The 26,083-nt window shown below is 45.1% G+C and overlaps 1 protein-coding gene across 1 annotated transcript; it reads right to left on the reverse strand.

The window, feature by feature from the left end:
* Positions 1-3,757: 3,757 nt before the first annotated feature.
* LOC131900519 (leukotriene-B4 omega-hydroxylase 3-like) lies at positions 3,758-25,468 on the reverse strand. Its single transcript, XM_059251767.1, has 12 exons — positions 25,277-25,468; positions 14,496-14,640; positions 11,419-11,472; positions 11,204-11,331; positions 10,911-11,032; positions 8,010-8,280; positions 6,596-6,662; positions 6,294-6,423; positions 4,711-4,844; positions 4,554-4,618; positions 4,299-4,381; positions 3,758-3,935 (listed from the first exon to the last, which is right to left on the reverse strand). Exons 1-12 carry the CDS (start codon positions 25,463-25,465, stop codon positions 3,758-3,760), a joined length of 1,566 nt encoding a protein of 521 aa, XP_059107750.1. The 5' UTR covers positions 25,466-25,468.
* Positions 25,469-26,083: the final 615 nt, after the last annotated feature.

Here is a 26,083-nt window from a genome sequence, read left to right on the forward strand (position 1 = left end):
AAGTAGAAAGTGATATGGCTGGGCGGAGAGAGGAATATAAGATGGGTAGAGACAGGTGTAAGGATTCTGTATATGGGCAGCTCGGCACCACATTACATCATCATCAGGCAACTGCGTCCCAGCCTAAAAGGCCGGACGTGCACTCCCACGCTCTCTCTCTCTGCGTCTCTCTCTCTGCGTGCTCTGTCTCTCTGTCTCTGTCTCTGTCTCTGTCTCTCTCTCCTTTTCCTAATAAAGCTCTAAAAGGTATCACTGGGTTCTGTCGTGACTGTGACCTTTCCACGCGGTAGCCGCGGCCAGCCACCAGAGCCACCGTATATACCCTTACAGGAGCTCCGGCCCCTTTTCAGACTGAGGAGTTGGCGAGGTAAGAGGTGGCTGTGGCTTGCTCCTTTTTCTCCCTGATCTTTCAGCACTTACCCTGATATCTGGCTCTGGGTTTTTAATATTAAGACCAATTATGATTTGTGTTACACATGGAACCTGGCTGGCAACAGTAAATCATGAATTACCAGCCTTCGGAGATTAGGCCTGATTTTGGTTCCAGACCAGGTCTCAGCTTCCATGCAGACTATGCTAACACGCTCCCATTCCCATGCCCTGCCCGCAGTGATGGACTGAAATCACGTAAATCTTCCCTTGGGTTGCTTCTGCCAGGTGTTTGGTAGCAACAGTGTGAAGCCTAATCAACACAGGGCTCCAGTGAACACTCCTGTGCACATTTATGTCCAAGCACCTACTTTCACTGTGTTGAACGCATGCCTAATGAGCCTGCAAGATCGTGTAAAAATGTGCCTTCGCTTCCCATATGCAGTTCTGAGCCTCTTTCCGTGCGGCTGCACCATTCTGTATTCCCACTGGGAATGTAGGAAGGCCCCAATAACTCTACATCCGTCCTCATCAACGCTTGTTACTTTTCAGATTCTAATCTGTCCTAGTGGGTGTCAAGTGCATGTTACCATGGTTGTCGTTTACAGTTCTCTAGTGAGCATTCTTTTCGGTCCTTCATAGCCAACGAAACAGTATCTTTAAATGGGACAGTGTTTGTGATATGATTCTATTAGAGGGAAATACAAATACTCATATGTAAAACTATCACCAGAAATAAGCCATGAATGCATGGGTGACCGCGCTAACAGTTATTTTCTAGCATGTTGGAGTTATAGATGATATTGACTTTCTTTTAAAAGATGTTATTTGTATTTTTTAAATTATATGGAGAGGGGTGCTTCTGTGTATGCTTGCAGGTGCCAGTGGAGCCAGAAGGAGCCGAATCCTCCAGAAGGAGCTGGAGGTCTGGGCAATTGTGAGCTGGTGCTGGGACCTGAACCCCAGTCCCCTACAACAACAGCACTACAATGCTCTTAACAGCTAAGCCACCTCTCTAGCTCCTTATTTCTTATTCTGCAGCCCATATATCCTTTATGGATACATGTAGAGGAGAAATTAGTAGAACCACTGTATCCAGGGTAAACTGTAAGTCCCTTGAGCCACACTAGTTGCCAGACCCCTCCCCCAGGACCTCTAGCTGCCAGATCCCACCCACAGAATACTCTAACTGCCCTAACTGCTGGACCCTGCCCCCACCCTACACAATAAAAAGCCCAATCTCTGGACATGAAATCTCACCAATCTCCACCCTGGCAAGTTCCACCTTGAAAAGCTCCACCTCCTTCCTAAGAAACTCTCTATAAGCCCTGTATCCCATTCGATTCTCGGCTGTTTCTCACCTGAGCGGAAGCAGCCACCATCCTAGGTTTTTCCCTCCCAATAAATCTCTTGTGTGAGGTTTGTTGTGTGGTGGTATTTCTTGGCTCCCAGTTGCCAGGATACCTTTCCATCCGAGCTGTAAGCCCTAGGGACCCACATCCTCTTGTTCCCCTATTGTCAAGGTAGGGTAACAGCTTTCCCTCCTTGTCAGATCCCACTAAATATATCATCCAGGCTCAATACCCACTCTCTCTCCATAGCCTCAGGGGACTTAAGCCTCTTATCTCTGATCTTCTAAGAAAGACTCTTCTGCTCCCTTTGGGCTGCCCATGCATGGACGTACGCCCTGCAACGCTCTTCAAGATCCCACCACCTGTGCAGTTCTACCCACTAAGACACTTGCACTCCTCCAGCTGTGTTCTCCTTGACCTGCTCTAACCACTTGTCTTTCCCCTCTGGCTGGGTAAGTGTCACCATGGAGCTCAAGGCTTTGTTTGCTTTGACTACAAAAGCCACACAGGTGTGCCCAGATACCTTTCCCTTCAGAGCTATAGGTATTACTTGGCTTCTGACTGCCAGGAATCTGGAATTCCAGCTGAGATCTCCAGCTGGGATCCATTCCTGCCTCTCCAAACCCTGTCCTCTCAGAAAAACCACCAAGCTCCCCCTCCCCAAGCTGCTAGCTGCTCAAGACCCCACCCAAAAGTGTACCACACACCGACACAAACATCATCTCTCAAATACAGGGTACATAAACACCTGCTTTAAATTGACCGTGTGATTTTTCTCCTGCCCCCTTTCCCCACCTCGATCTCTGGGGGCTGGAGGGTCACCCAGGAGTGCTTTGACCAAATAAACCTAGTTTTTTACTTTTTAATCCAGCTTGATCTGGCTTACTAGGTTAGAGGAAAAACCTATTATTCAGGTACAGAAAACCTATCAGATTCCTTTCCCTTCTGAGCTGTAGGTACTCCTTAGCCTTCAACAGTGGCTATGTGTGGACTTCTGCTCTGCACGCCAGAAGAGGGCAGCAGATATGTGGGCCACCATGTGGTTGCTGGGAATTGAACTCAGGACCTCTGGAAGAGCAGCCAGTGCTCTTCACCTCTGAGCCATCTCTCCAGCCCCAGGTCTTTGTTTTTCTCATCCTATGTTGTTTGTTGGTGTGTTGGGAGGAAAATACAAAGTATTTCCCACATGCTCAGAGCTCCATCAGTAGGCTACATTTCTACCCCACCATGTTCCTTCCTGTTTTATAGATGTTATTAGTCCCAAGTTCCCTGGAAGAAGTCAGTCACTGGGCTCTGTCCTGAAGGAGACCCCTGCAGAGCAGAAGTCCAGATACGGCCACTGTTTGTAGTACTTTCCAAATCATACCATCATCCCAGAATTCCTCACTCTCCTCCCACTAAATGAAACCTGTAGGATGCTGCAGTATCAGACATACTACAGAAGAGCCAGGATTACCCAGTATAGTGCCCAATGGGTTGTAGTCCCACAACTGTTGGGAAGGCAGAGGCAAGGTTTCTTTAACACCGTAGTCTGAGACTGCCCAGTGAAACAAAGTGAGAACCCTCTCAAAGGTAGCAACAAAAAAGGCCTGGCTTGTTAGCCTTAATAAGCAAGAAATTAGTAAACCATTGAAACAGTGATGAATCCCAAGGTAAGAGAAGACAGGCATATGAGATTAAAATGGATGTTCAAAGGTGGAAATATAGTGTGGCTAAGGGTTTGCCTCCGAGAATCAGAGCCTTAATCTTGCCCTTCATCCTGGTCCCTCTCCTGCTCTCACACCAACCCATGGTTCCCTATTGCCCAGAGAACAATACAGCTTGGATGGAGGAGAATTCATCATCATCATAGGGGTCTGTGGCCTGGCCAAAGAAGTCAGAGGTCTTGGGCATCAGTTGACCTCCTTCTCCCAAGTCTGGAATCCCTAGAGTTTCCTGTAGGCTTTCAGTGAGTCGAACAGGCGACAGCTCTGTTTATTCTAGGATCCGCAGAAGTGGGTGGGTGGGTAGGGTGGTCCCAGGTCAGGTGTAGGGGGTCACTTTGTGCCCACACTCAGCGGCTCCACCCGCAGCCACAGCCCACCCTCTGCGCGCAGGATCAGCTCCGGCTTCCGACGTGGCTCCTTGTCGTCGGGCAGGATGCGGAAGCGCAGCAGGGTGAGCGCCAGCACCACCTTCATCTCGCTCATGGCGAAAGTCTGTCCTATGCAGTTCCTGCGGGAGGACAGGATAGAGATTCTTGACTGTGCCAGGACCCAGACAGACAGTGTCCGACACAACCTGACCGGGTTCCCTCTGTGCCAGGTCAGCATGAGAGACAGGAGGGATGGTGTAGGACCTAGGACCCCTCTTGGGCATCCACATCCACGGAACCTGCCTGGCTCAGCCTCCCCTCCCAACTTGGGCTAGGACAGTGCTCTGAGCACAGGGCTACCCGCCCTTCACCTTCCAACCCCAGGTTCTACAGACCTTTTTACTCCTGAGCAGAGGATGGGAAAGAGACTTAAAACAGACCATCCCAACTCTCCTCGCCCCCCATTCTCACCCTCAGCTCCAGACTCCGCCCTCTGGCCTCACCTGGGCCCCGCGGAGAACGGAATAAAAGCCAGAGGAGATCTGTCTTTGATGTTCTCTAGGTCAAAGCGGAAGGGATCATAGACCTGACAGAAGACACGAAACCATGGTGCATAAGTGAATTCTCCCAGGACAGCCAAGAGAGTCCTGCACGTGCTGGGGGAAGGTGACATCTGATTTCCCGGGTCAAAGCCCTGCTCCCTCCCCTAGGACCACCAACCCATAATATAGGAGAATAAGTACTAAGACAGGCAGCACCTCGGGGTCTGGCCACACAGACGGGTTGTGATGAATCCCAAAGATGCTGATGATGCAGGTAACACCTGAAGGAGAAGAAGGGATTGTACCGACAAGACTCTATTGCATGGTGATCCGCCTGCCTACCCAGGACCCTCCTTCCCTGTCCTATGTGCACCTTTAGGGATGACCCTGCCATCTGGGAGGGAAATGTCCTGGGTGCAGCAGCGGGAGATGGCAGTAACTGGGGGATGCAGCCGCAGACTCTCCTTGATGCACATGGTCAGGAAGGGCAGCTGGGCCAGGTCATCCCTAAGGAACCACCACACAATTATCCAACAGCAAAACAGAAGCTGCCAGCCCCTGTGGATCAGCAAACCTGGTTTCTCAACCACTGAAGGGCTCTAGCAGGCCAGAGCAAGGCAAACAAGGTGCTGATAGGTTTGCCTTTTCCCCCCTCCCCCAGCTCCCTTCCCTCACCTCTTCTTAAACCATAGATTACATCCCTAAAGATAGCCACCAATGTCTATTCCCTTATTTGGCCCGAGGCTGACCACCAAGGTCCAGCTATCAAAGTATTGAAGTCCAGCAATCAAAAGCCAACTTTGGCTCACCTAATTAGCATACCCAGTCAAAACAGACCACTTCATCCCAGCACAGACTTCCTCTTTTCCCTTTATAAACTGCCATTCACCTATAGACCACATCTGTCTCCTCTCTATCCAGAGGCAGCCTTTTGTCCCTCCAGGGTAAATATCACTTCCCCCTCTCCCGTTCCCCTTTTCTCCTCTCTCCCTTGTCTCCTATCCCCTGACTTTGTCCCTCTGGGGCAAATAAATCTCCTTTGCGCTAAGAACTTGGTCTTGGTGTATCCTCTGCTGACTCTGGTCCTTTTTAACCATTTTATACAGTGCCCAAAAGTATCAAATATGTAAGAATTAGAAAAGCAGAGGCATGAGGGAGGAGGCTGTAGGGATGGCTCAACAGTTAAGAGCACCTGCTGCTCTTCTGGAGGACCTAGGTTTGGTTCCCAGCACCTACATGGTGGCTCACAACCATCCATAACTGCAGTTCCAAGGGATCTGACCTTGTCGTCTTACCTCTGTAGACACATGTAGACGTGAACACGATAAAATACATGCAGGAAAATACACTATTATGTATAAAATAAAACATATAAATCTAACAAAGTGAAGAGTTGGGAAAGTGTCCTGAATGAGCACTCTCCCACCCGTTTGAGAGCTCCGGGCAGTCAGCTTCCTGGCCTAAGCCCATCTCAGGCCTCTGGAGCCCAGATGGGGGTGGACGCAAAACTGAGGTGGGCAGACAGTTGACAAGGTTCACTGAACGAATGGACAATGACGAATGGATGACCCAGGGGAACTGGACAGCACATAGATCACCACCAAGGTGCCCCTGTGAATCCCTGGACCTGGCGGTGCAGTAGGAGCTGAGGTGCATGAAAAGAGCAAGCACTCAGGGAAGCAAAAGAGGCTGCTGGGAAGAAGGGTAGGAGGAGTGCTTCCTCTGACACGTGCATGTGTGGTTACTGTTGCCTCAGCAACACAAATCTCTCTGTCTCATAAGCCGAAAACCCTTCCCTTGCTGGCCAGGCTGAGTATCCCCCTCTGAACTCAGCTCCTGTGTGTACTGAACAATAATGGAAGAATTAGAATAACTGACAAAAAGAGCATCTCTTCCTCATATGGGAAGCAGAGCTGAGAAGAAGGTCTACAGAAGAGACCACAAACCAGAGCTCACCAGTCAATCTCCTCAAGCTCTCGGTCCCTCAGCAGCTCCCGCACCTCCTGCCGGCAGCGCTCCTGGTATTCCGGGTGCCTCGCCAGGTTGTACAGGGTCCAGGAGAGCCCACTGGCCGTGGTGTCATGGCCTGAGGGACAGACAGGAAGGACTGGGTCTATGTATTGTTTCGGCATCGCCAGGTGGATAGCACACACATGGTTATAAACCACAAGGGTGGTGGAAGGAAGGAGTAGAACCCCTCCCCCTCAACATGCTCCCCGGATGGAGTGTCTGCTCTAGTCCCACGGTGGGATCCTCACCCTCAAACATGAAGGTGTCAGCCTCTGCTCTGATGTCCTCATCTGACAGCTCCTTTCCATCTTCATCCTGGAGACAAGGCAAGAGCTCAGACTGCATCAGCTCAGAGGGATGCACCAAATCTCACAGTATTCTTACACCACATTTTTTAGTCGTCGTCAATAAAGTCCCCATCCCACAGGCTTCATGGTGGCCTCTCTACCTCTTGATTTGCTCCTGAATAAATATTTCCATGTTTCTGTGTGATGAGGAAACTTTTTTTTTTTTTATAAAGTGGCTAGTGATCTGACATACAAGATGAATTCATGACAATTTGCCTCAGAAGTTAGAGGTGAAGGCTTATTGCAAAGACTTCTGCTCCCAGTCTAATGTGCTGGGTCCAGGAACTCTTACGTCCTGTGGAGTCATTGGTTTGCCACTGTACAGACTTCTCCTTTGCCATGGAGAGAACATGTTTAACCTCAGAACATAGTCTCCTCTCTCTCCTACCCTCCCTCCATCAGTCTCTTCCTCTCATCCCTGTATCTCTTGCTCCTTTCCTGCCTCTTTGGCCTCTCTACCTCCTTGAGGGCAACTTGACTCGGGTGTACCTGTTATTCTATGTGAACCACAAGATGCTATAACCTGCTGTCCTTCTTCCTGTGATTATATAAGCCCTGCTGCATGTACAGGTAAACACATCGCCTGGAAAATGGGATGCAGACAACAGGAAATCACTGCTACAGTCCCATTTTGCCTGTGCCTACTGCCATGACTAAGGAGACTGTTCTGATCATGGATTTGGTCAGCATAGATATGGACAGATATAACTGCCACTCAATAATATATTAATTTGAAAAAGCTTCAGGTTCTTCAAAGTTTCAAACTTGGTTGTCTGCTGTGGGATGTTCTGTATGTTAAATGTGTTGCTCTGATTGGTTAATAAATAAAACACTGATTGGCCAGTAGCCAGGCAGGAAGTATAGGTGTGACTAGCAGAGAGGAGAATTCTGGGAAGTGGAAGGCTGAGTGAGAAAGACGCTGCCAGCCACTGGCATGAGTACCAACATGTAAGGTACCGGTAAGCCACGAGCCGCATGGCAACTTATAGACTAAAAGATATGGGTTAATTTAAGATATAAGAACTAGATAACAAGAAGCCTGCTGTGGCCATACAGTTTGTAAGCAATATAAGTCTCTATGTGTTTACTTGGTTGGGTCTAAGCAGCTTCAGGACTGGTGGATAAGAGAGATTTGTCCTGACCTTGGGCCAGGGAGGACTGGAGAAAACTCCAGCTACAGTTGTCTTCTGCACTTAAATCCCTCTATGCCTAATGTGTCCTCCCCAACCACAAGGACATACCCTGGCTCCACAGCACCACGTTATCAGACCTGACGTGTGGCATCAATACCCATTCCATCTCTTGAGAAGCCCACCTTGGTCAGCAGTAGCACATCAATGAAGTCCAAAGTCTTGGACTTGGCCTTGTCTTTGAGGAAGTCATCCAAACCCTGACTGGGGAGAGTGTGGCGCCGCTCCTGGATGACAGCGTCAGTGAATTCATGCACAATGCTGCAAGCCTTTCGGAAGTGCATCCCATCTGGGGTGAGATGGTACAGCATGTCCATGTGTAGCAGGGGCTGTTGGTTCCTTCTAGATACCAGTGCACTGAGCTCCAAGATGGTGGCAATATATTCACTAGGCTTCCTGCAGGATTTGGGTATAGAGGAGGAAAGGATTTAACATATGTGAGTCCCAAGGACCAGCTCTAGCTAGCATCCAGGAGGTTAAATCCATCTGGAACAGATGAACTAGAAGGCCACATAGATGCAGTATGGTGGGGGCCGAGACTTCTCTCCATAGTCTCCACTCCATTGCATCTCTGAGCTGACTCCACCTCTGTAGATGCTACAGTAAGTAGTGTAGACAGCAGACTCCTCTCCTTCCTCTACCACCCATGATCCAGACTGTCTCACTTCTTTCTTGAAACTCCCACCCAGCTCAACTCCCAAAGACCCAGTTCAACTCCCAAAGACTTCATTCTCTTTCAGCAGGTTCACACTCAGCTCCCTCTGTGATGTCCCTGAATCGAGTGTCAACTGATCCGTAGAGTCTGTAGGACAACCGGTAGTGACAGCCTAGTTCTGATCATTTCCAACATCAGCTCTACTACAATTTGGAACTGTCTCCCAAAGGCCACGGATTAAATAATCCTGGTACCCTGACTGTGAGAGCATTTGGAGCTAAGAGTCTTTAAAACGTGATGTCTCGGCAGGGGGATAATCTGTTGGGGATGGTCATGAATGAGATATTGGCACCCTGGTCTCCTCTCTGTCTGTCTGCCCCCCCACCCCATTTTCTCCCTTTACTTTTTGTATACCATGAGGTTTTCAGCTTCCTCTCTCATATGCTCCTAGCTGAGACATACTGCCTTTCCACAGGCCCAAAAGCGTTAGACCCAGTGGCCCTATTTGCCTTAACTGTCAACACAGCCCATAGTCATCTGACAGGACGACCTTGACTGAAGAATTGCCTGGACTGTAGGCAGAGCTCCTGCAGATTTCTGCAGCTGGTTTGATTCCAGAATGCTAGCACTCAGCTTTAATCTGCCTTTTGTCTCTGGTACCTTCCATTTGAAACATGTGAATCTTGTCTCACAGTTTCCTAAAGGTTCAAAGCCTGTGCAAAACTTGGTTGGGGGAGAACTTGGCAAACCCAGGGGTCTTTTAATTGAGAATTTGCATTTGGCATCGTTCTCCTGGAGAACTTAGATAAGAGGTTTTGGTATACAGAAATTAACTTGTTAAAGGTGTAAATTGGATAACAATAAAAAAGCCATTTGCTCAGCAAAGTGAGTCCATCTGCCCGAGGCTGATCCCTCTGCAACCGGAAAAGGCTATAACTTCATCCTCAGAGTGCCTCTGTCTTTTCTCAGACCCACTTGAACCCACACGTGATATACAACACTAGGCCATGTCTGTGGGGGATTGTCTTGATTTTTAATTGATGCAGGAGAGCCTACCCCACTGGGCAGCACCATCTCTAGAAAGATAGTCCTGGCCTGTATAAGGAAGCTAGATAAGCACAGATCTGCGAGTTTCCGGGAAGCAGCATGCCTCCATGGTTTCTGCTTGAGTTCCTTCTCTGACTTCCCTCAATGATGGAGCATGACCCGGAAGTGTAAGATGTGATAACCATTTTCTCCCCAAGGTGTTTTTGGTCAAAGTGTTTGTCACAGCACGACAGTACACCAGTAGCCAAAATAAGCCTTTTCTCGTCTCAAGTACTTTGGCACATTGCTAGAAATATGGCTAATAAGACCTCAGGCACCGTCATAGTTGTCCTGGGAACCTCAGGAGTCATCGCTTTGCCTTTCACTGTCCTTATGGTCAAACTGATACGTTTTTTTGCACCCCGATAAGCCTTTCCGCCAACGCAGCAATCCAAATCAAACCAAATCAGACTGAATTAGAAAAGGCCCGGTTTAATGGGTAAAGCATTCCCAGGCGGTTCTTCAGCCCCCCAGAGAGGAGACAGGGAGGAGAGACCGGAAAACCACGTGTCTGTTTTCTGGGATGCAGCTTAAATACCCTGTGGGAGTTGTGGGGCGTTTACCCAACCACCCCCACAGTTCCCCAGAGTTTTCTTGAGTGCGAGCAGCAGGAAATATTAGAAGGATTTATTGCGGAGAATATCGCAGAGATAAACAGATAGAAAATAAAGGATAGCCTCGAGAGGGCCTGGAACCTGTCTCTGCCCCAGGGTTTTTATAGAGACGCCAAGGGGTGGAGCAAAAGACCTCCTCCCCCAGCACAGCCAAGTGCAGACCATCCCAGACACCTGCACTTAGGCCCGTGGTCTAATCATCCTCTATGCGGACCTGCTGGGTAAAGCCACGAGGAACCCGAGAACGGGCTCCCACAGGGAGTGGACTTCAGCCTCTCTGGGGGAGGAACTGTGTTTGGCGGGTTTTGAAGGGGCGAGTTTGGGGAAAGAGATGGAGGAGGGGAGTTGAGGTAGATCTCCTACCAGAACATTCCAGACTCTTTGGGTATAGGGATGCCAGGGTGCCAGGGGTTGAGGTGGAGCTCCCACCCAAACACAAGCCACTGTCAATCTCCCTGCCTTCACTCCCTCACTTCCAGAATGCCTCCCCATATGCTCTGCTGATCTACATTCTTATGCAAACAATCCTACTTCAGGGAACAAGCACTCTCTCCCTCTGCTCCCCCCAGGTGCTTCACTGACAGTTCTGATCCACTTCCTGCAAGAAGGCTCTCTAGCCACTCTGCCTTGCTCTTTCTCCTTTGCTTCCATGGCCCAGGTTAGGGACTTACTCCTGACAGTTGCTATCAAAGCTGAAGACGCATTTCTGCAGACTGTCCAAGGTCATCAGGCTGACATGCTCAAACATATTCAGGCGGGTGTTACCCTCAGAGATCAAGCGCTGCCATTTTGCCTAGCCAGAGAGAGGGACATGGTCAATGTTTGGTTTTAGTCCTTGGCTCTCCCACCCCAAACCACCTCTACCCCCACAGAACCAGCCTCCTTATCCATCCTTGGTTGCAACTACACAAATGGTTACTTTAGATGAGAGCAGACATTGTAGCCCTGGGTTCCAGGGACTCACGTGCATGATGTTGGTGCTGTCATTGAAAATCTTCACATAGGGCTTCAGGATGTTGAAATGGAAGGCGGGTGTCAGCATGCGCCGGTGGTGGCTCCATTTTTCACCAGCACTCACCAAGAGCCCATCTCCTGGTAAGGCAACCAACCAAAGAAGTGAGAGAGGACAGTGTCCTGACCTCCATCAGCGCCCCTTGCCCCTCACCTGCAGATACTCACCCAGCCAGGGTTTCAGAAAGCTGTAGAATATCACGTCCTTGAGAGCAACTGCAGCTGACATGAACACGGACAGTCAGGGGACATAGAGTGGGTGAGGGCAGATTGTGGGAGTGAATAGGGTCTACTAGCCACGGGTCTGCTGTTCCCCTCCAAACTCAGAATGGCTGGAAAGGAGTTAAGAACAGAGTAAGCAGTAAAAGGGAGCAAACTGGGCGGGGGGAGCAGACAAGACAACAAGTGGGCGAAGACACAGCCTGACATGGTACATCATGCCCCAGCATGCCTTCACATGGCTTCTACACAGACCAACATGTCTGCTATACGTGAGTCAATAGCAACACTCTATAGACTTTTACAAAGACCTACTGCCCCTCTGACCACCCTAATAATCTCTTACGTCTCCTAAAATGGGCATGGACAACTTGTCAGGAACACACAAGAGCTAACATGATCTGATCCAGCCTTAATACACATTTCTGCCCTGCCATGACACCACATGCTATGACATGGACCAGAGATGGTCTAACTGTTGGTGTTCTGTGTTAGTGGATCAGTTGAAGAAAGAGAGTTAGCAGCAGCAGGGGAATCAGCCTCTGAGGGACAAGTGCCTTTTCACTTCACAAAAGCCTTTTTATTGTTACACAAAACGGACCTTTAGCAAGTCAATTTCTGCATACCAAAACCTCTTATCTGATCTAGGAGTTGTTTGAAGGAACCATTACCTAAGCAATTCTCAGCCACACAAGGCTTCCTGGTTTGCCAGTTTTGTCTCAGGCTAAGTCATGCAAAGGCTGGGAATCCTTCAGGAAGAGCAACTCAAGTAGCAATCACTGACTATTTACAAAAGGCTACTTCACAGCATGGGTGCCATCACTCCAGAATTCATGCCAGACTCGGTGGATCTGTTGAATCTTTCACTACAGTCTGACAGGTCTCAGTGTACCCCAGAGACAGGCCTCTGACAGGATTTGAAAGGTATCTCACTGGTTTGTTGTAGAGGTGAACAGCTGTAATCTGTAAAAGAGAAGCTGCAGCAGGAGAATCAGGAGTTTAAGAACAGTCTGGGCTAAGGTAGCAGGATCCTGTCTCCGAAAAAGTCCATCAACATGCCATACGTGGCCCAAATATGACCAGACTGGGCCACTGGTGTCACCTGGACTTATTTAAATTCCTTCCCTAAACAATACTCAGAAAAGACCTGTCACTTCTCAGTGGGACACTGGGTCCCACAATTTAGGCAAATCCCAAGCAGAAGCCAGATGTAACAAACAAGAGAAAATAAACAATCCAAATGCCTCCTCAAGCAGCACCTGACATGCCTCAAATATCAAGGTCACCAGCTCAGCCAAGGCATGACCATCATAGGGTCCCCAGCACAACATATACCAGATATAGACAGGACTCACATGTACAAGTAAATGGGACCTTATAGCAGATGTGGCTACACAGAAGACATCACAGAGTTGTGCTCCAGACAAGCTACAAGACCAGAGGGAAACTGGGTGACATCCACGTGTGACTGAGGCAGGGGCATAATTGTCATGGCCCAGGCTTCCTGCTCTTAGGGTACATGAGCAGCCGGAAGGAGCACAAGAGTTTCAGAGGTGGGCAAACAGGGTCGAACTGGAGCAGAGTTTAGTAAAGATGGGGCGGAAGATTGAAATGAACACATGCCATAGCCCCACCTACCCGCAGGAAATTCTGGGAATTCTATCCAGCACCTCTTCATGCTCCATGCTGAGCCCTGACAGAGTTTCCACCCAACAACTTGGCTATACACCAATCCTAGTCTCAGTTACCACAACAAAAAAAGTCATTCTCAACTTGAATCCAAAACACCATATTAGCCTGGGTTCTCCTCTATCCCATCTTCCATAGAAAGAGCCTGAATCTGAAGGATACAGACATTTGTCCATCATCTCTCATAAGTCAATAGCATACATGGGACTGAAAAAATCAACGGCCTGAGTTCTCCATTCAACTGCTTTGTATTCCACAAGCAATAGCACTGGAAAGATTGTTCCTGTCCAGATTGGGCAGAGTTGCAGTAACTAAATGAATAATTTGCCTTATGAATCAGGCCAGAATAATTAAGTCAATCATGGGAATGCTGGGGGAAAGGCAAGTTCTCCCATAGTGTTGAACTTCTGGAACTCATTTCACTATGAAGAAAGATATGCCTTGAACGAACAGTGGTGCAGAGGAAGGTAATTCTGAAAGAAAACAGATTCCTGGCAATGTGGTTTGAGAGATGAATCCATCTGTGCCTGTAGATCAGTCTCCATGGTCTCTACAGTCAACTGATTCCTCTCTGTCTCTGGACCACATGAAATTGAGTTTCACAACTGAAAAAGAATTTGGCAGTCGGAGACAGCCAGGAACTTGCTTTGCAGGTGTCAGAGCCATGTTTTTTTGTGGGACTCTGCAACTTCCCAAAATGGGAAAGGAAAGGGCTGAAGAAGGAGATCATGATACACTGCGAGGTCTTGGAAGAGATTTGTGAGCAAGACAGCAATGGATATAAAATGACCAACCAATAGAAGGGGTAGAAAGATCAATCCAGCAGAACTGAGTGACACTGAAACAGCACCCTAGATCTTCCACCAGCCATAAGTCTCGTTATTCCAGGCCTAGGGGTGGCTCTGCTGATGCCAGGTCTGGGCCCCAGCTGCTTCTAATGCCCACTGAGCCACCTACCCCGCCTTCAACATTCCTGCAAAAGGCTTGAACAACTTCTTCTTCAGGAGCCCTCTAAACACATTCTAGTAGAGACCGCACTTCTCCAGTCAGCTCCGAGGGAAACTAGACAGAGTGTGGGTTTCCAAGGCTAAGGACAGGGATAAGGACCTCCAGGGATGTCCCAAACCTGAAGATCCAGGTGGGAACAATGTGATACTGGGGGGAGAGAGTAGCATTGGAGTTGGTGATGCCATGGAGAGAAGGGGAATACACTGAGAGAGAAGAGCAAAAAGAGAGACTGGGCTACTGCAGGGGCCACACAGGAGCATGGGGATGGGGACCAGAATCCTTGGGGTCCCCCACCCCACAGCCACACCACCACCAGCTTGCATAGATACCTGAGGCATTGAGGACAGATTTGGCAACGTCGGGGTGGCACAGATTGATAATGGGGACCAATGGGGTCATCCACGCCAAAAAGCCCTGGGGATAAGTTTCTACCAGTTTAGCCACTTTCTTCATGCCCTCCTCCGTTTGAGGGACCTGAAAAACAAGGAAGAACAGTTACCTCCAGTTCACTTGATGGATCAACTTGGCTGAGCTAAGGGACGCTCAGGAAGCTGATACAACGTGACTTCTGGCTACATCTATGATCCAGAAGTTTCCAGAAGAAGTATTTGTAGGCTGGTTTTTCTTTGGGCTCACAAAAAAAAAAAAAAAAAAAAAAAAAGACAGAGAGATCAGCCTATAGCTTGGCTTGTCCCACTAACTCTTATAATTTAAATTAACCCATTTGTATTCATCTACATGTTGCCACATGACTCGTGGCTTTTACCTCTCCTCCTGCATGTCTGTTCCCTCTGCCTCCACTAGAGACTTTGCCTTTCTCCTTCCCAGAGCTCTCTCTGTCCAGAAGTCCCTGCTGTACCTTCTGCCTAGCTATTGGTCATTTAGCTTTTTATTAAACCAATCACAGGGAAGCATCTTCATACAGTGTAAAGTGTTGTGTGATATTTTGATTGCATTCTGATGCTCCAGAGACTGTTGATAAAGATTGTTTTGAAACAGAGGGTGGAGCTAGCTACTAGCTGACCAAAATTAACTACAGAGGTTTTGGAGGACTGAGGACAGATAGACACAGGAAGTAGCAGGACAGGGCTCAGAGAGGGTCTTGGCCATTTTTGGATCGAGGAATGAGAGAGAGAGAGGAGGTCACTGGTCTCTTCTCCACCACTTCTCTGGTCATTCAGGTTCTTACCCTGATATCTGACTCCTGAGTTTTTATTGATAAAGAATAATTAGATAGCTGCTTCATCTGGTGTCTGGGGAGTGAAATCATGAGGTAGCTGCTCACCCCTGGCTTTGCAGCAGCTGGAGCCACCACCAGGGCTGACATTTCCTCCCTTGCCCCAAGCACTCGGAGTGAATCTGGGATTTTCCTGTTGCAGCTTCTTTACAACACCCTCCAGCTGCTGCCTGCCCAAACTCCATATGTGCCTGGGCTCCAAGCACCACCATGGTTAGCCTCACACCCCTGGCCGGCTCTGCCTTCGGGTGGCCCCAGAGCCCTCACTTCCCACCACACATGCTTCTTCCACGTGTTCCCCTGTATCTACTGTTTGAGTGGCTGGCTCCCTCTTCCCATGGTTTGTGGGCATCCCCTGAACCCTCTCCTTGGGCTGCTTCCACACCAGATCAGCTGCCTCGGACACCAGCTCTGGCTTTCATTGCTGCTGTGACCACCACACACTCTCATCCCTCAGTTATGCATGGGCAGCTGCAGCTGCCCTCCACCAGGCTGTGCACCACCTGTGTTCCCTGTCCAGCCACGCTATGCAGTGACAGCCAGCCTCCAGCCTCACACTTCACTGTCATCATCAGCAGATCTGGTGACACACCTGGGAAGTCTTAAGGTGGGGAATTATTTTTAAAAATTTTTTCTCCACATTAAAAATGGGAAACAGTATAACAATGCAGAGAGTTAGGTCTCTGTATGGTTTCCACAATGAATGGTTTGGAAAAGGAACAATTAAATGAAGGGATAATCACCTTAGCTGGGATTGACATAATGTCAATTATAATAAATATCAGTTTGTCAATTAATGTTTTATCCCTAAAAAAGCTGTTTGATATCGGTGCCAAATATGAAAAACTGACTGATAAGATACAATTCTTAGAAAAATCTGCTAATGAAACTAAGAAAACTATTCACACACAAACAAGAAGAGTTTAGGGCAGAACCTACTGCACCATTTCACTATAAAACTGAAGAGGAGCAGCCCAAGGTTATAGAAAAACCAACCTTAATTTATCTAGTTACCACTCAAAAATGACCACCAGATGATAGGCATCCCCAAGGCTATTCAAAAGTTAACTGAGATCCTATAGAAATGTTAGATTTGAAGAGATTTAAGGAAGCAATAGTTTCATATGGTATGCATTCACCTTTGTGAAGCAGATATTAAATTCATGGACCACTCGGAATAGAATTATTTCATAAGACTGGAAAGATTTCATTACAGCCATATTGGAAGGTGGACCTCAGTTACAGTGGAAAATATGATGGAGAGATGAAGCTAGGGTTATACAACAATGAAATAGGGCTAGAGGTGTTGAAATTTCCCAAGAACAGCTTCTTGGTGAGGCCACTATGTTGATTAGCAAAGACAGATTGCACTTGATTGTCACACCTTGGCTCTATGCCATATACCAGCTTTGAATGCTTGAGACAGGGTTTAAGAATCAGGAAAGAGGACTGAGTCATTTATTAAAATTATACAAGGCCCAAAAGAAGTCTTCACTGATTTTTTGCAAAGATTAATTTCAGCTGTAAATAGAATGATATCAGATCCAGAAGTTAGATGAATATTAATTGAATCTTTGGCTTTTGAAAATGCTAACTCGGAATGTAAAAGAGTGATTAGGCCTTTAAAGGCAAGATCAGCACCAATAGATGAACTCATTAGAAATATAGCTGATATTGAACCTCATGCTTATGATGATACTTAGATAGGAGAAGTGATTTCTAAAAATTTTAAGAAAAATCAAAAAGTTAGATGTTTTAATTGTGGTAAACCAGGTTATCTGAAAAGGGATTGTAGGCAAAGCTTTCCTAGGAACAATGTTTTTTTCTGGAGATAGTCCAAACAGAAGGCCCTCCCTTCTGCAGTATGCAGAAGGTCTGGCAAAGGCCGACATTGAACTAATGAATGCAGATCAACAAGGGACAGACAGGATAACCCTTTGCCATCAGGAAACGCTTTAGGGGGCCTCTCACAGGCCCCTGTGTCAAATTTTGTCCAATCACTCTCTGTTAACATTAGGGAAACTCCTCCACAAAGCAATTAAAAGACTTACTGCCTGTTCTGAAAACCCATACTGCTCTGGATGACAGAATAGCTTTATTTGATGAAACAAACTTTTCAGAAAGATGATAAAACAAGTATTTTGACAAACTTCTGTAAATGATCAAAGACAAAAGTTAAAAATACAAATAAATGATATTGAAATTGAGGGTTTGGTAGACACAGGTGTAACAATAATTGCATCAAAATCTTGGCATCCAAATTGGCCTCTTCTGGAGGTAAATGTTCAGCTTCTAGAGATTGGAACTTTACCTTAGGTAAAACAAAGGGGAAGGGGGGTTGAATGTATAGGGTCAGAAGGACAGAGAGGAAAATTAAAACCATATGTTGCTAACATAGCAATGAATTTAAGGAGACATGATTTGCTGCAGCAATGAAATACCCAAATTAACATTCCTCAAATCTCAGAAACAAACCATAAACTAATACATGTTTCTGAAAAAAAAAATATTAAAAGGCATTATCAAGAACAGTCACTGACCATCCCCGTTACACATAAACAGGGTACAACAGCTGCTGATCTTTCAAAGGTACCAACAGCTCTACCTTTAAAATGGTTAACTGACAAACCTGTCTGGGTGCAACAATGGCCTTTGACATCTGAAAAACTACAGGCATTAGAACAATTGGTACAGGAGCAGCTAAACACTTAACATATTGAAGAATCAACCAGCCCTTGGAATTCTCCTATATTTGTCATTTAAAAAAAAAAAAAAACTAGAAAATGGAGAATGTTAACAGATCTAAGAGCTTGTAATAAGGTGATTCAGTCAATGGGCTCTTTACAGCCTGGAATTCTTTTACTTTCTCTTTTACTAAAGGATGGTCTATATTGATTTAAAAGACTGCTTTTTTACTGTACCTTTCCAAGAACAAGGTAGAGAAAAATTTGTCTTCACAGTACCTACTTACAATAATTCCCAACCTGTTAAAATATATCAGTAGAAAAGTGTTCCACAAGAGATGTTAAATAACCCTGCCTTATGTCAATATTTTGTACAATAGCCTTTGGAAATAATTCATACAGTTTCCTCATGCTATAATTTACCACTATACGGATGATATCTTACTAGCTGATTCAGATGCCTTAGAGAAAATGTTTGAAGAAGTAAAGAAAAATTTTACTTGTTGGAGATTATAAATTGCTCCTGAAAAAAAAATACAAAGAGGGCATTCTATTAATTACTTAGGATATAAGATGGGTTTACAAAAATTCAACCACAGAAAGTACAAATCAGAAGAAATCAAATATGAACTCTTAGTGATTTTCAAAATTTTCTGGGAAGATATTAACTGGCTACAGCCCACAATTGGATTAACATCTCAAGAACTAAGTAATTTATTTCAAATCTTACAAGGTGATAAGGGCTTAAGTAGTACAAGAAAATTATCAGCTGAGGCTGGGAAAGAATTGGCTTTGATAGAAAAGATGTTACAGAATGCACATGTGGATCATTTGGATCCAAGGTTTGATTGTATTCTGATTATTTTCCCTTTTACACATGCTCCTACAGGAATTCTTATGCAGAGAGAAGATAATATTTTAGAATGGATATTTCTATCACACAAACAGAGTAAAAAATTAAAGATCTATGTAGAAAAGGTTTCTGAATTGACTCTGAAAAGAAAATTAAGAATTCATCAATATTCAGGAATGGAACCAGCAGAGATTGTGGTTCCTTTTACTAATGCTGAAATTTTCTCATTGTGGACAGAAAATGAACATTGGCAAAGAGCTTGCAGTAATTTTTTGGGAGAGGTTAGCAGTAAATATCCCAAAAGCAAGAGACTTCTATTTATAAAGATAACTAATTGTTCTTCTTCACATTGTATGGGAAACACCAATCTCACCTACATTCTATACTGATGCAAATAAATCAGGAAAAGCAGGTTATAAGTCAGGAAATTTAAATAAAGTGGCTCAAAGCCCTCGTGATTCTGTTCAAAAGTCAGAATTATATGCTATTCTCATGGTCTTATTAGATATTCAAGAACCTCTTAATATAGTTACTGACTCTCAATATGCAGAAAGAGTTGTTTTACATATTGAAACTGCTGAGCTTATTCCAGATGATTTGGAATTAACTTTGTTATTTATTTGATTATAAGAAATAATCAGAAATAGAAATCATCCCTTGTGTATAACACATATCAGGTCTTATATGGGTCTGCCAGGCCCTCTAGCACAGAGTAATGAAAAAAAATTGATCAACTATTGGTAGGAAATGTGTCAGAAGCCTCAGAATTTCATAAGAAACACCATGTTAATAGCAAGGATTTGTTTTCCACCACTTGGCAACAAGCCAAGGAAATATCCTATTTGTTCTTTGTATAACCAAACTCCACTACCCGCAGAAAGCAACTCAAAGGGTACTCAAAAAAATAAAATTTGGAAATAGATATGTTTCATTTTGCAGAGTTTGGAAAATTAAAATATGTATATCATACCATAGATACATATTCAGGATTTCAATGGGCAACTGCTTTAAGTTCTGTGAAGGCTGATTCTGTAATTACACATTATCAGAAGTTATGGCCATCATGGGGATATCTGTACAAATTAAGACTGACAATGCTCCAGCATATGTCTCTAGCAAAATGAAACAGTTTTTTTGCACATTACAATATAAAGCATATTACAGGTATACCACACAGTCCTACAGGGCAAGCAGTTATAGAAAGATCTAATTGCACTTTAAAAGATATGCTTAATAAACAGAAAGGGGCAATAAAAACCTCCAGAGATAGATTGCACAATGCTTTATTAACTTTAAATTTTTTAAATGTTAATGAGAATGGAATGACAGCTGTGGAGAGAAATTGAATAATAGAAAAACTGCTGAATTAAATTAGCCTGTATACTTTAAAGACATGTTGACCTCAGGTTGGAAACCGGGATATGTGTTACATTGAAGAAGAGGTTTTATTTTTGTTTCCACAACAGAAGAAAAGCTATGGGTACCATCAAAACTGATAAAGGTTAGATTTGAATAGGAGAGAGCTCTTGATTAGAAGAGGTGATAGTTCATCAAACAGGATGGCCATTCAATCTAAACTAACTTATAAGACTAACCAATGCTTTTCATTTGATCAGATATAACCTGCCAAAAAGGAAACTCCCCAAAGTTAGGGCTAGGGCAGCATTTTGTTTTTATCTTTCCAGAAGAACGAAGGCATCCAACTGAGGAATCTGAAGACCACTGGACAAGTGAGACATCTGAAGAAAAAACATGAATCATCCAGAGAAAAATGTCCCAAGGAAAAGAATAAATTGGCCTAGTGGTATAGCACCTTTCCAACAGGACAAAAATTTCATAAATCTTCCCAAATGTTTGTTTCTGCTGTTTTCCACAGATATATAAGGCAAATGGTCTTTTTGTAGTCCCAGTTCAACTAAAAATTAAGGCTAGCTTTGAAGTTGGAGCATGGCTCCCTCCTTCTCTAAACCCAAGCATGCTTGTTAAAGGAAAATCCAAAATTTCTGTCTCATGTCAGAAAAGCCACTTGGTATGGGACAGAAGAAAACTAAAATTAAGGGACTATTTCATTGCCACTAATTTCATAATCCTTTCATTTTTTATTTTGACTCTTTAAAACTTTTTCTTAAGGTAAAAGTATTATCTCAAAATTTATATAATATATATATATATATATATTTCCTGTTGTGATATTAATAGTCATATAGAGTACTAACTAATTCTAGAAAGAAGGCTTCATGTATCTTTGTGTACATGATTTCAGGCTTGAGTCTGAACCAGGTAACTAGGAATTAAGTTGTGTACCTTGGATGTACTTAACAAATTGTGGTCCTTTAAGCTTTCCAAAATCTGCTGCATATGTTTAAGTTTTCTGCAGTGAACCATGACCATTCCTAACAATGACCTTTGAAGCCTCCAAAAGGATGATGCGGCCCCACCACAATGATTCCACTTGGATTGTGGTAACACCATTAAGCTGACAAACACCACCCAAATATCGACTTTGGACTACAAACTGCTCAGGACAATTTCAAGGTGGCTAGCTGAGATGATCCAACCTCATGCACTACTCCAGCCAGGACTTTCCCACTACACAAAGACAGGCAACAAATGATGCAGCTAGCTCTCCCAGGACTTGATCATTTTCTCAATTTTCTCTGGGACACTAGCAATACCATCACCCCCTAGATAGCAGGAAGCAATCTAGAGAACATGACACCCACATTCCCAAGAGGTGGGTGGGTGGGTTTTGGTCATTCAGTGGGTTATGGATATTAGTCATCATTTTGGGTGGTTGGTTAGAAGTTGTTATTGGTAATGGTCAGGAAAAAAGCTGAACAAAGGAGATTAGATTCAGGGATCTCCATCTGAAAAGAAAAAAGGGGGATATAGAAATAATAGGATAAAAGGGTAGATTACTGAATCTACTTTTAAACTAAAAAAGCAACTACTAGTCTTAAATATTTTACATTTATATGGATTTTTGTATATTGATATAAATTTAAGGTTATTTTGTTATGCTATATATATGTTTACACTTTTGTTTAAGTTTTTTGTATATTGATACAAATTTAAGGTTATTTTTGTTATAACATACTGTGCATGCATTTCTACTCTTGTTTAAGGTATTGTATCTATGCAGTTCACTTAACAATGTAATGTAAATGTCTAGTCCTTGAAAGTTATTATTACAAACTATTTAGGATAATAAAGAAATGCAGGGTAATAATTAGTCATCTATAACAATCTAACTTGTAGTCATGTTAGGTATGTTTTCAAGGTCAAATAGAGATATATTTTAGATAGACAGATGGTCTTCAAACACTTCAGAGATTTACATAATATGGCATTTAAGATGTTTTAATAACATAAGGCTTTTTGTAACAATGAGACACATATGCTCCTGACAGCATCAACTACTTTAGAGAAGATGATGGGCATCAAAAAACCTCCATTTGGAGTTTGCTTTCTTTGTGGCAAAATTTAGCCACTAGGCAAGAAATTGCCCTTGCCTCAACTGCTGACAGTATGCTGTCCAAATTGGATAAGCAAGACACTAAAAAAGGTGACTGCCAAACTTTGCCAAGACAGGGTAGGACAGTCCTTCAAAATTCCTGCTTCACGGGAAAGTCTCTAGGCCTGTAGGCTGAAGATGGATGCCCCAACATCGAAGAGGAACCATGGGTGACTGTCCAGGCAGCCAGATGTTTCTGTCATTCCTATAGTTTTGGAAGTTGTTTGCTCTGCACTTCCTGTTTACTCAGGTAATATTATATCCTTTTTCAGACTCTGATGGGGTTGAAGACTAAATTAGTTATAGTCTTACAGTTCTCCTTGTTATGAAATTCAGAAAAGAAACTAACAAAAGAGGTGTAAAGTATATAAGGTTGAGAAACATGAAAGTTTAAATTGTTTATCTAAGAAAATGTTTGCGGTTTCAAATAAATAAATAAATAGTTTTGGGTTGGTAATATAAATTAGGTACAAGACTTTGAACTCAAAGATAATGGAGTATTTTCTTTGAATTTACCAAATGCAAATAGACTGAACATTGTGAATATAATTCCTACCTGATAATTGTTCTTATTGTATATAATTTTTTCTGTGTCAGAGTTAAAAACCTTCCCTTTTATTTAGACAAAAGGGGAGAAATGTGTGATATTTTGATTGCATTCTGATGCTCCTGAGATTGTCAATAAAGTTTGTTTTGAATTAGAGGACTGAGCTAGCTACTAGCTGATCAAAATTAACGATAGAGGTTTTGGAGAAGTGAGGACAGATATACACAGGAAGTAGTAGGATGGGGCTGCTAGAGAGTCTCAGCCCTTTTTGGACCGAGGAAGGAGAGAGGGAGAGAGAGAGAGAGAGAGAGAGAGAGAGAGAGAGAGAGAGAGAGAGTCAGTCACTGGCCACTTCTCTGCTGCTTATCTGATCATTCAGATACCCTGATATCTGACTCCCGAGTTTTTAATTGATGAAGAATAATTAGATGAACGATTCAATAAAGGAATATTCCACAACAAGTATTTGCATCAGTAGACTGAGTCAGGATGCCCCACCCACCCTTCAACCCACTGATGATCTAGATAGAGGAAGTGAAAATTTGCTCTGACTTCCAGAGCTGAGACAACCATCAGATATCAGAAGTCCAGGTCCTTTAGGCACTGGAATGCAGCATTTACATGTGAGCCCTCAGACACCCCTGGATTCTCACACCTTTGTTCTGAGAGTTGCTCACAACCAAGAGTCCTTGCAGAATGTATACCGAAGGCCCCTTCAGTCTCTTTAAGTACATAAGCCAGTTCCCATGACACAATATAATGTACCCCTCCCTCTCTCCTCTCCTCCATTCTATATATGTGTATAGATATATGTGTGTATGTATACATGACTATATATACATAGCTATGTGCTTTTGTCAAAAACAGACTACACAGGTGACCTTGATCATTTAGGTTGTAACGGAGTCAGAGAACTGCTACCTATTATTTTACTATGCTCTTTCTTTGTTTAAATACATTTATATATATAAATAATATTACATCAGAACATACATTGATGTAGTAGGAACAACAATTTGGCAACACATAGCCTAAGTGTGCATTAAGCTTTCCCATGTAGGTTTGTGTGTCTGATCATTCTGGATAAATTTCTTAGAATGTGTCCTTATCACTATTGGTATATGACTCTGTGTGAGTGTGTGTGTGAGTGCATGTGTGTGCATGTGTATGTGTGTGTGTGTATACATGAGCATTTGAGAAAGTGTATGAGTGTGGGGTGGTGGGGGAGGGGTAAATGTATGTGTTATTGGTCCCTTTCCTCTGGAAAACCCTAAAACAATGTCCAAGGAGCACCAGCAGGTCCCTCCTAACAGCTCTGGAAATGACAGCCTCTGAAGTGAATCAGTGTCTGGATTTTGCAGGGGTAGAGGGAATCACCACCTTCTCTATTCTTGTCCAAATCCCAAGTGTCCATTCCAGGCCCAGTAGGCAAGTCATGCTGTCTACCTAGGACCATCAATGTTCTGGCAGGTCCATACAACCTCCAGTTCCTCCCCAGGGCAAAGGGCCACACACTAGGGACCTTTTAGCCTTGGCAGACAGGTCCCTGGGGTTCGGGGCAGGGCAGGAGTGACTTCTATGTCTCCATTAGGATAGCAGCTCCCACCCACCAACACCAGATGCCCACCAGCCTCAGAGCATCGGGAACCTCTGTACACAGCCCACACTGAGCCATTTGCAAGTGAAGCAGCTGGAGTAAGCCACCTAAATGGGAGATCAGATGGGAGTCAAAGTCCAAAGTGTGGGGTAAAGGGTGGGGTCAAGGAAGGTCCACGGGAGGGTGGGTGGACAGTTTTTATCCAGGTAGCACAACAGGGCCCACTGGTCTATCTTAGGAAGAAGAGCACGATAAGGAGGAAGTGGCCCAGGAAGGGAGGTGGGGAGTCAGCCTGCAGCTTGGCTGTAGCCAGCTGTGCCCTGCCTGTGTGCAGTTAGGGACAGAGATCAAAGATCAATACTAGAGAGCAGTAGGACAGAGATGGGCTCACACAAAGAAACTGCCACGGTCCCCGGGAGGCCTCAAGTCCAACAAGCAGACGTTGAGGAAATGTCGGGGTCTTCACTCTGTGTCTCCCACCCTGAGAACTCAGTATCCTTCAGTGTGGGGAAGAGAGTTGGAAATGCCAGAGCAGACTGGGGTGGGAGCACAGGGAGGTGAGAAGGGAAGGCATACCCAAAACCAGCAGCTAACCCACCCCATCAGTCTGAGCCCCGTTCCTGGCCCCCAAAAGACCATCCACTCTGACACCCCCACCCATCCTGATGCCACACTTACCATGCCCACATGGCCCATAAGCCAGTTCCTTTTGGGGGGCTGAGGGAAACCACGGAGGCGACGGTAGTTCCCATAGGCAGCATAGATCTGGGTCAGAATTCGGGCCAGGAGCCAGAGGGCCCCAACCAGCAGCAGGAGCTGCCATGGGGAGGCCACCTCAGGCCACAGTCCCAGGCTCAGCTGTGACATCCTGCTGGGAAGATGCACAGAGCATGAGTCCCTGAGCCAAAGAAAGTGATAAGGGCCTCCAGAGACTGAACAGAGGAGGAGACTGTAAAGCCAGGGAGCAGACCAGGGTGGGGTGGGGATGAAGCACAGGGGTAGAGACAGCAAAAAGAGAGAGGAGGAGGAGGAGGAAGGGGAGGGAGGAGAGGGCTGGGATGAGGGAAACACAGAGAGGAGAGAGGGAGGGAGGAAAAGGGGATGACTGATCAGAATCCAGACCTCCCAAAATTACACAAAAGTAACTGGGAGTTCGGTTAGTCAGAAACAGTCATCTCAGACATTGCCCGGACAGCTGGCTTCCTCCCTGCCCCAGCCCTAGGCACTACCCTCCCCAACCCTAGACTGGAACCTACTGGGAGCCTGACTCCTGACCTGCAGGATGCTGTAGAAGGCCGGATTTGGCAGGCTCCAGAGCTAGCCTGGAATGCAGAGGAAACAAGGAAAGCCTTTATAGGGTGGATTCCTGGACCTTGGGACTTGGACCCTCCCTTGTGGAGCCTGAGTGACTCCGAGTTCTGTGTTTTCCAGCACCCCTCCTCCTCCAAGGACATAGTACACTAAGTAAAAGGGTGAGCTTGGGAA

The sequence above is a fragment of the Peromyscus eremicus genome, unplaced genomic scaffold (genome assembly GCF_949786415.1).
Source record: "Peromyscus eremicus unplaced genomic scaffold, PerEre_H2_v1 PerEre#2#chr22_unloc_1, whole genome shotgun sequence".
In the NCBI taxonomy this organism is placed as follows: Eukaryota; Metazoa; Chordata; class Mammalia; order Rodentia; family Cricetidae; genus Peromyscus; species Peromyscus eremicus.

What these genes read in the sequence shown, in the direction of transcription:
- LOC131900519 (XM_059251767.1), bottom strand. Translation starts at nt 25,465, where the DNA reads ATGTCACAGCTGAGCCTGGGACTGTGGCCTGAGGTGGCCTCCCCATGG. An exon ending in TTTGATAGCAACTGTCAGGA is followed by an intron (nt 8,281 to 10,910) that starts GTAAGTCCCTAA and finishes CAAATCCTGCAG; the next exon opens with GAAGCCTAGTGAATATATTG. An exon ending in TGACACCTTCATGTTTGAGG is followed by an intron (nt 6,424 to 6,595) that starts GTGAGGATCCCA and finishes TCTGTCCCTCAG; the next exon opens with GCCATGACACCACGGCCAGT.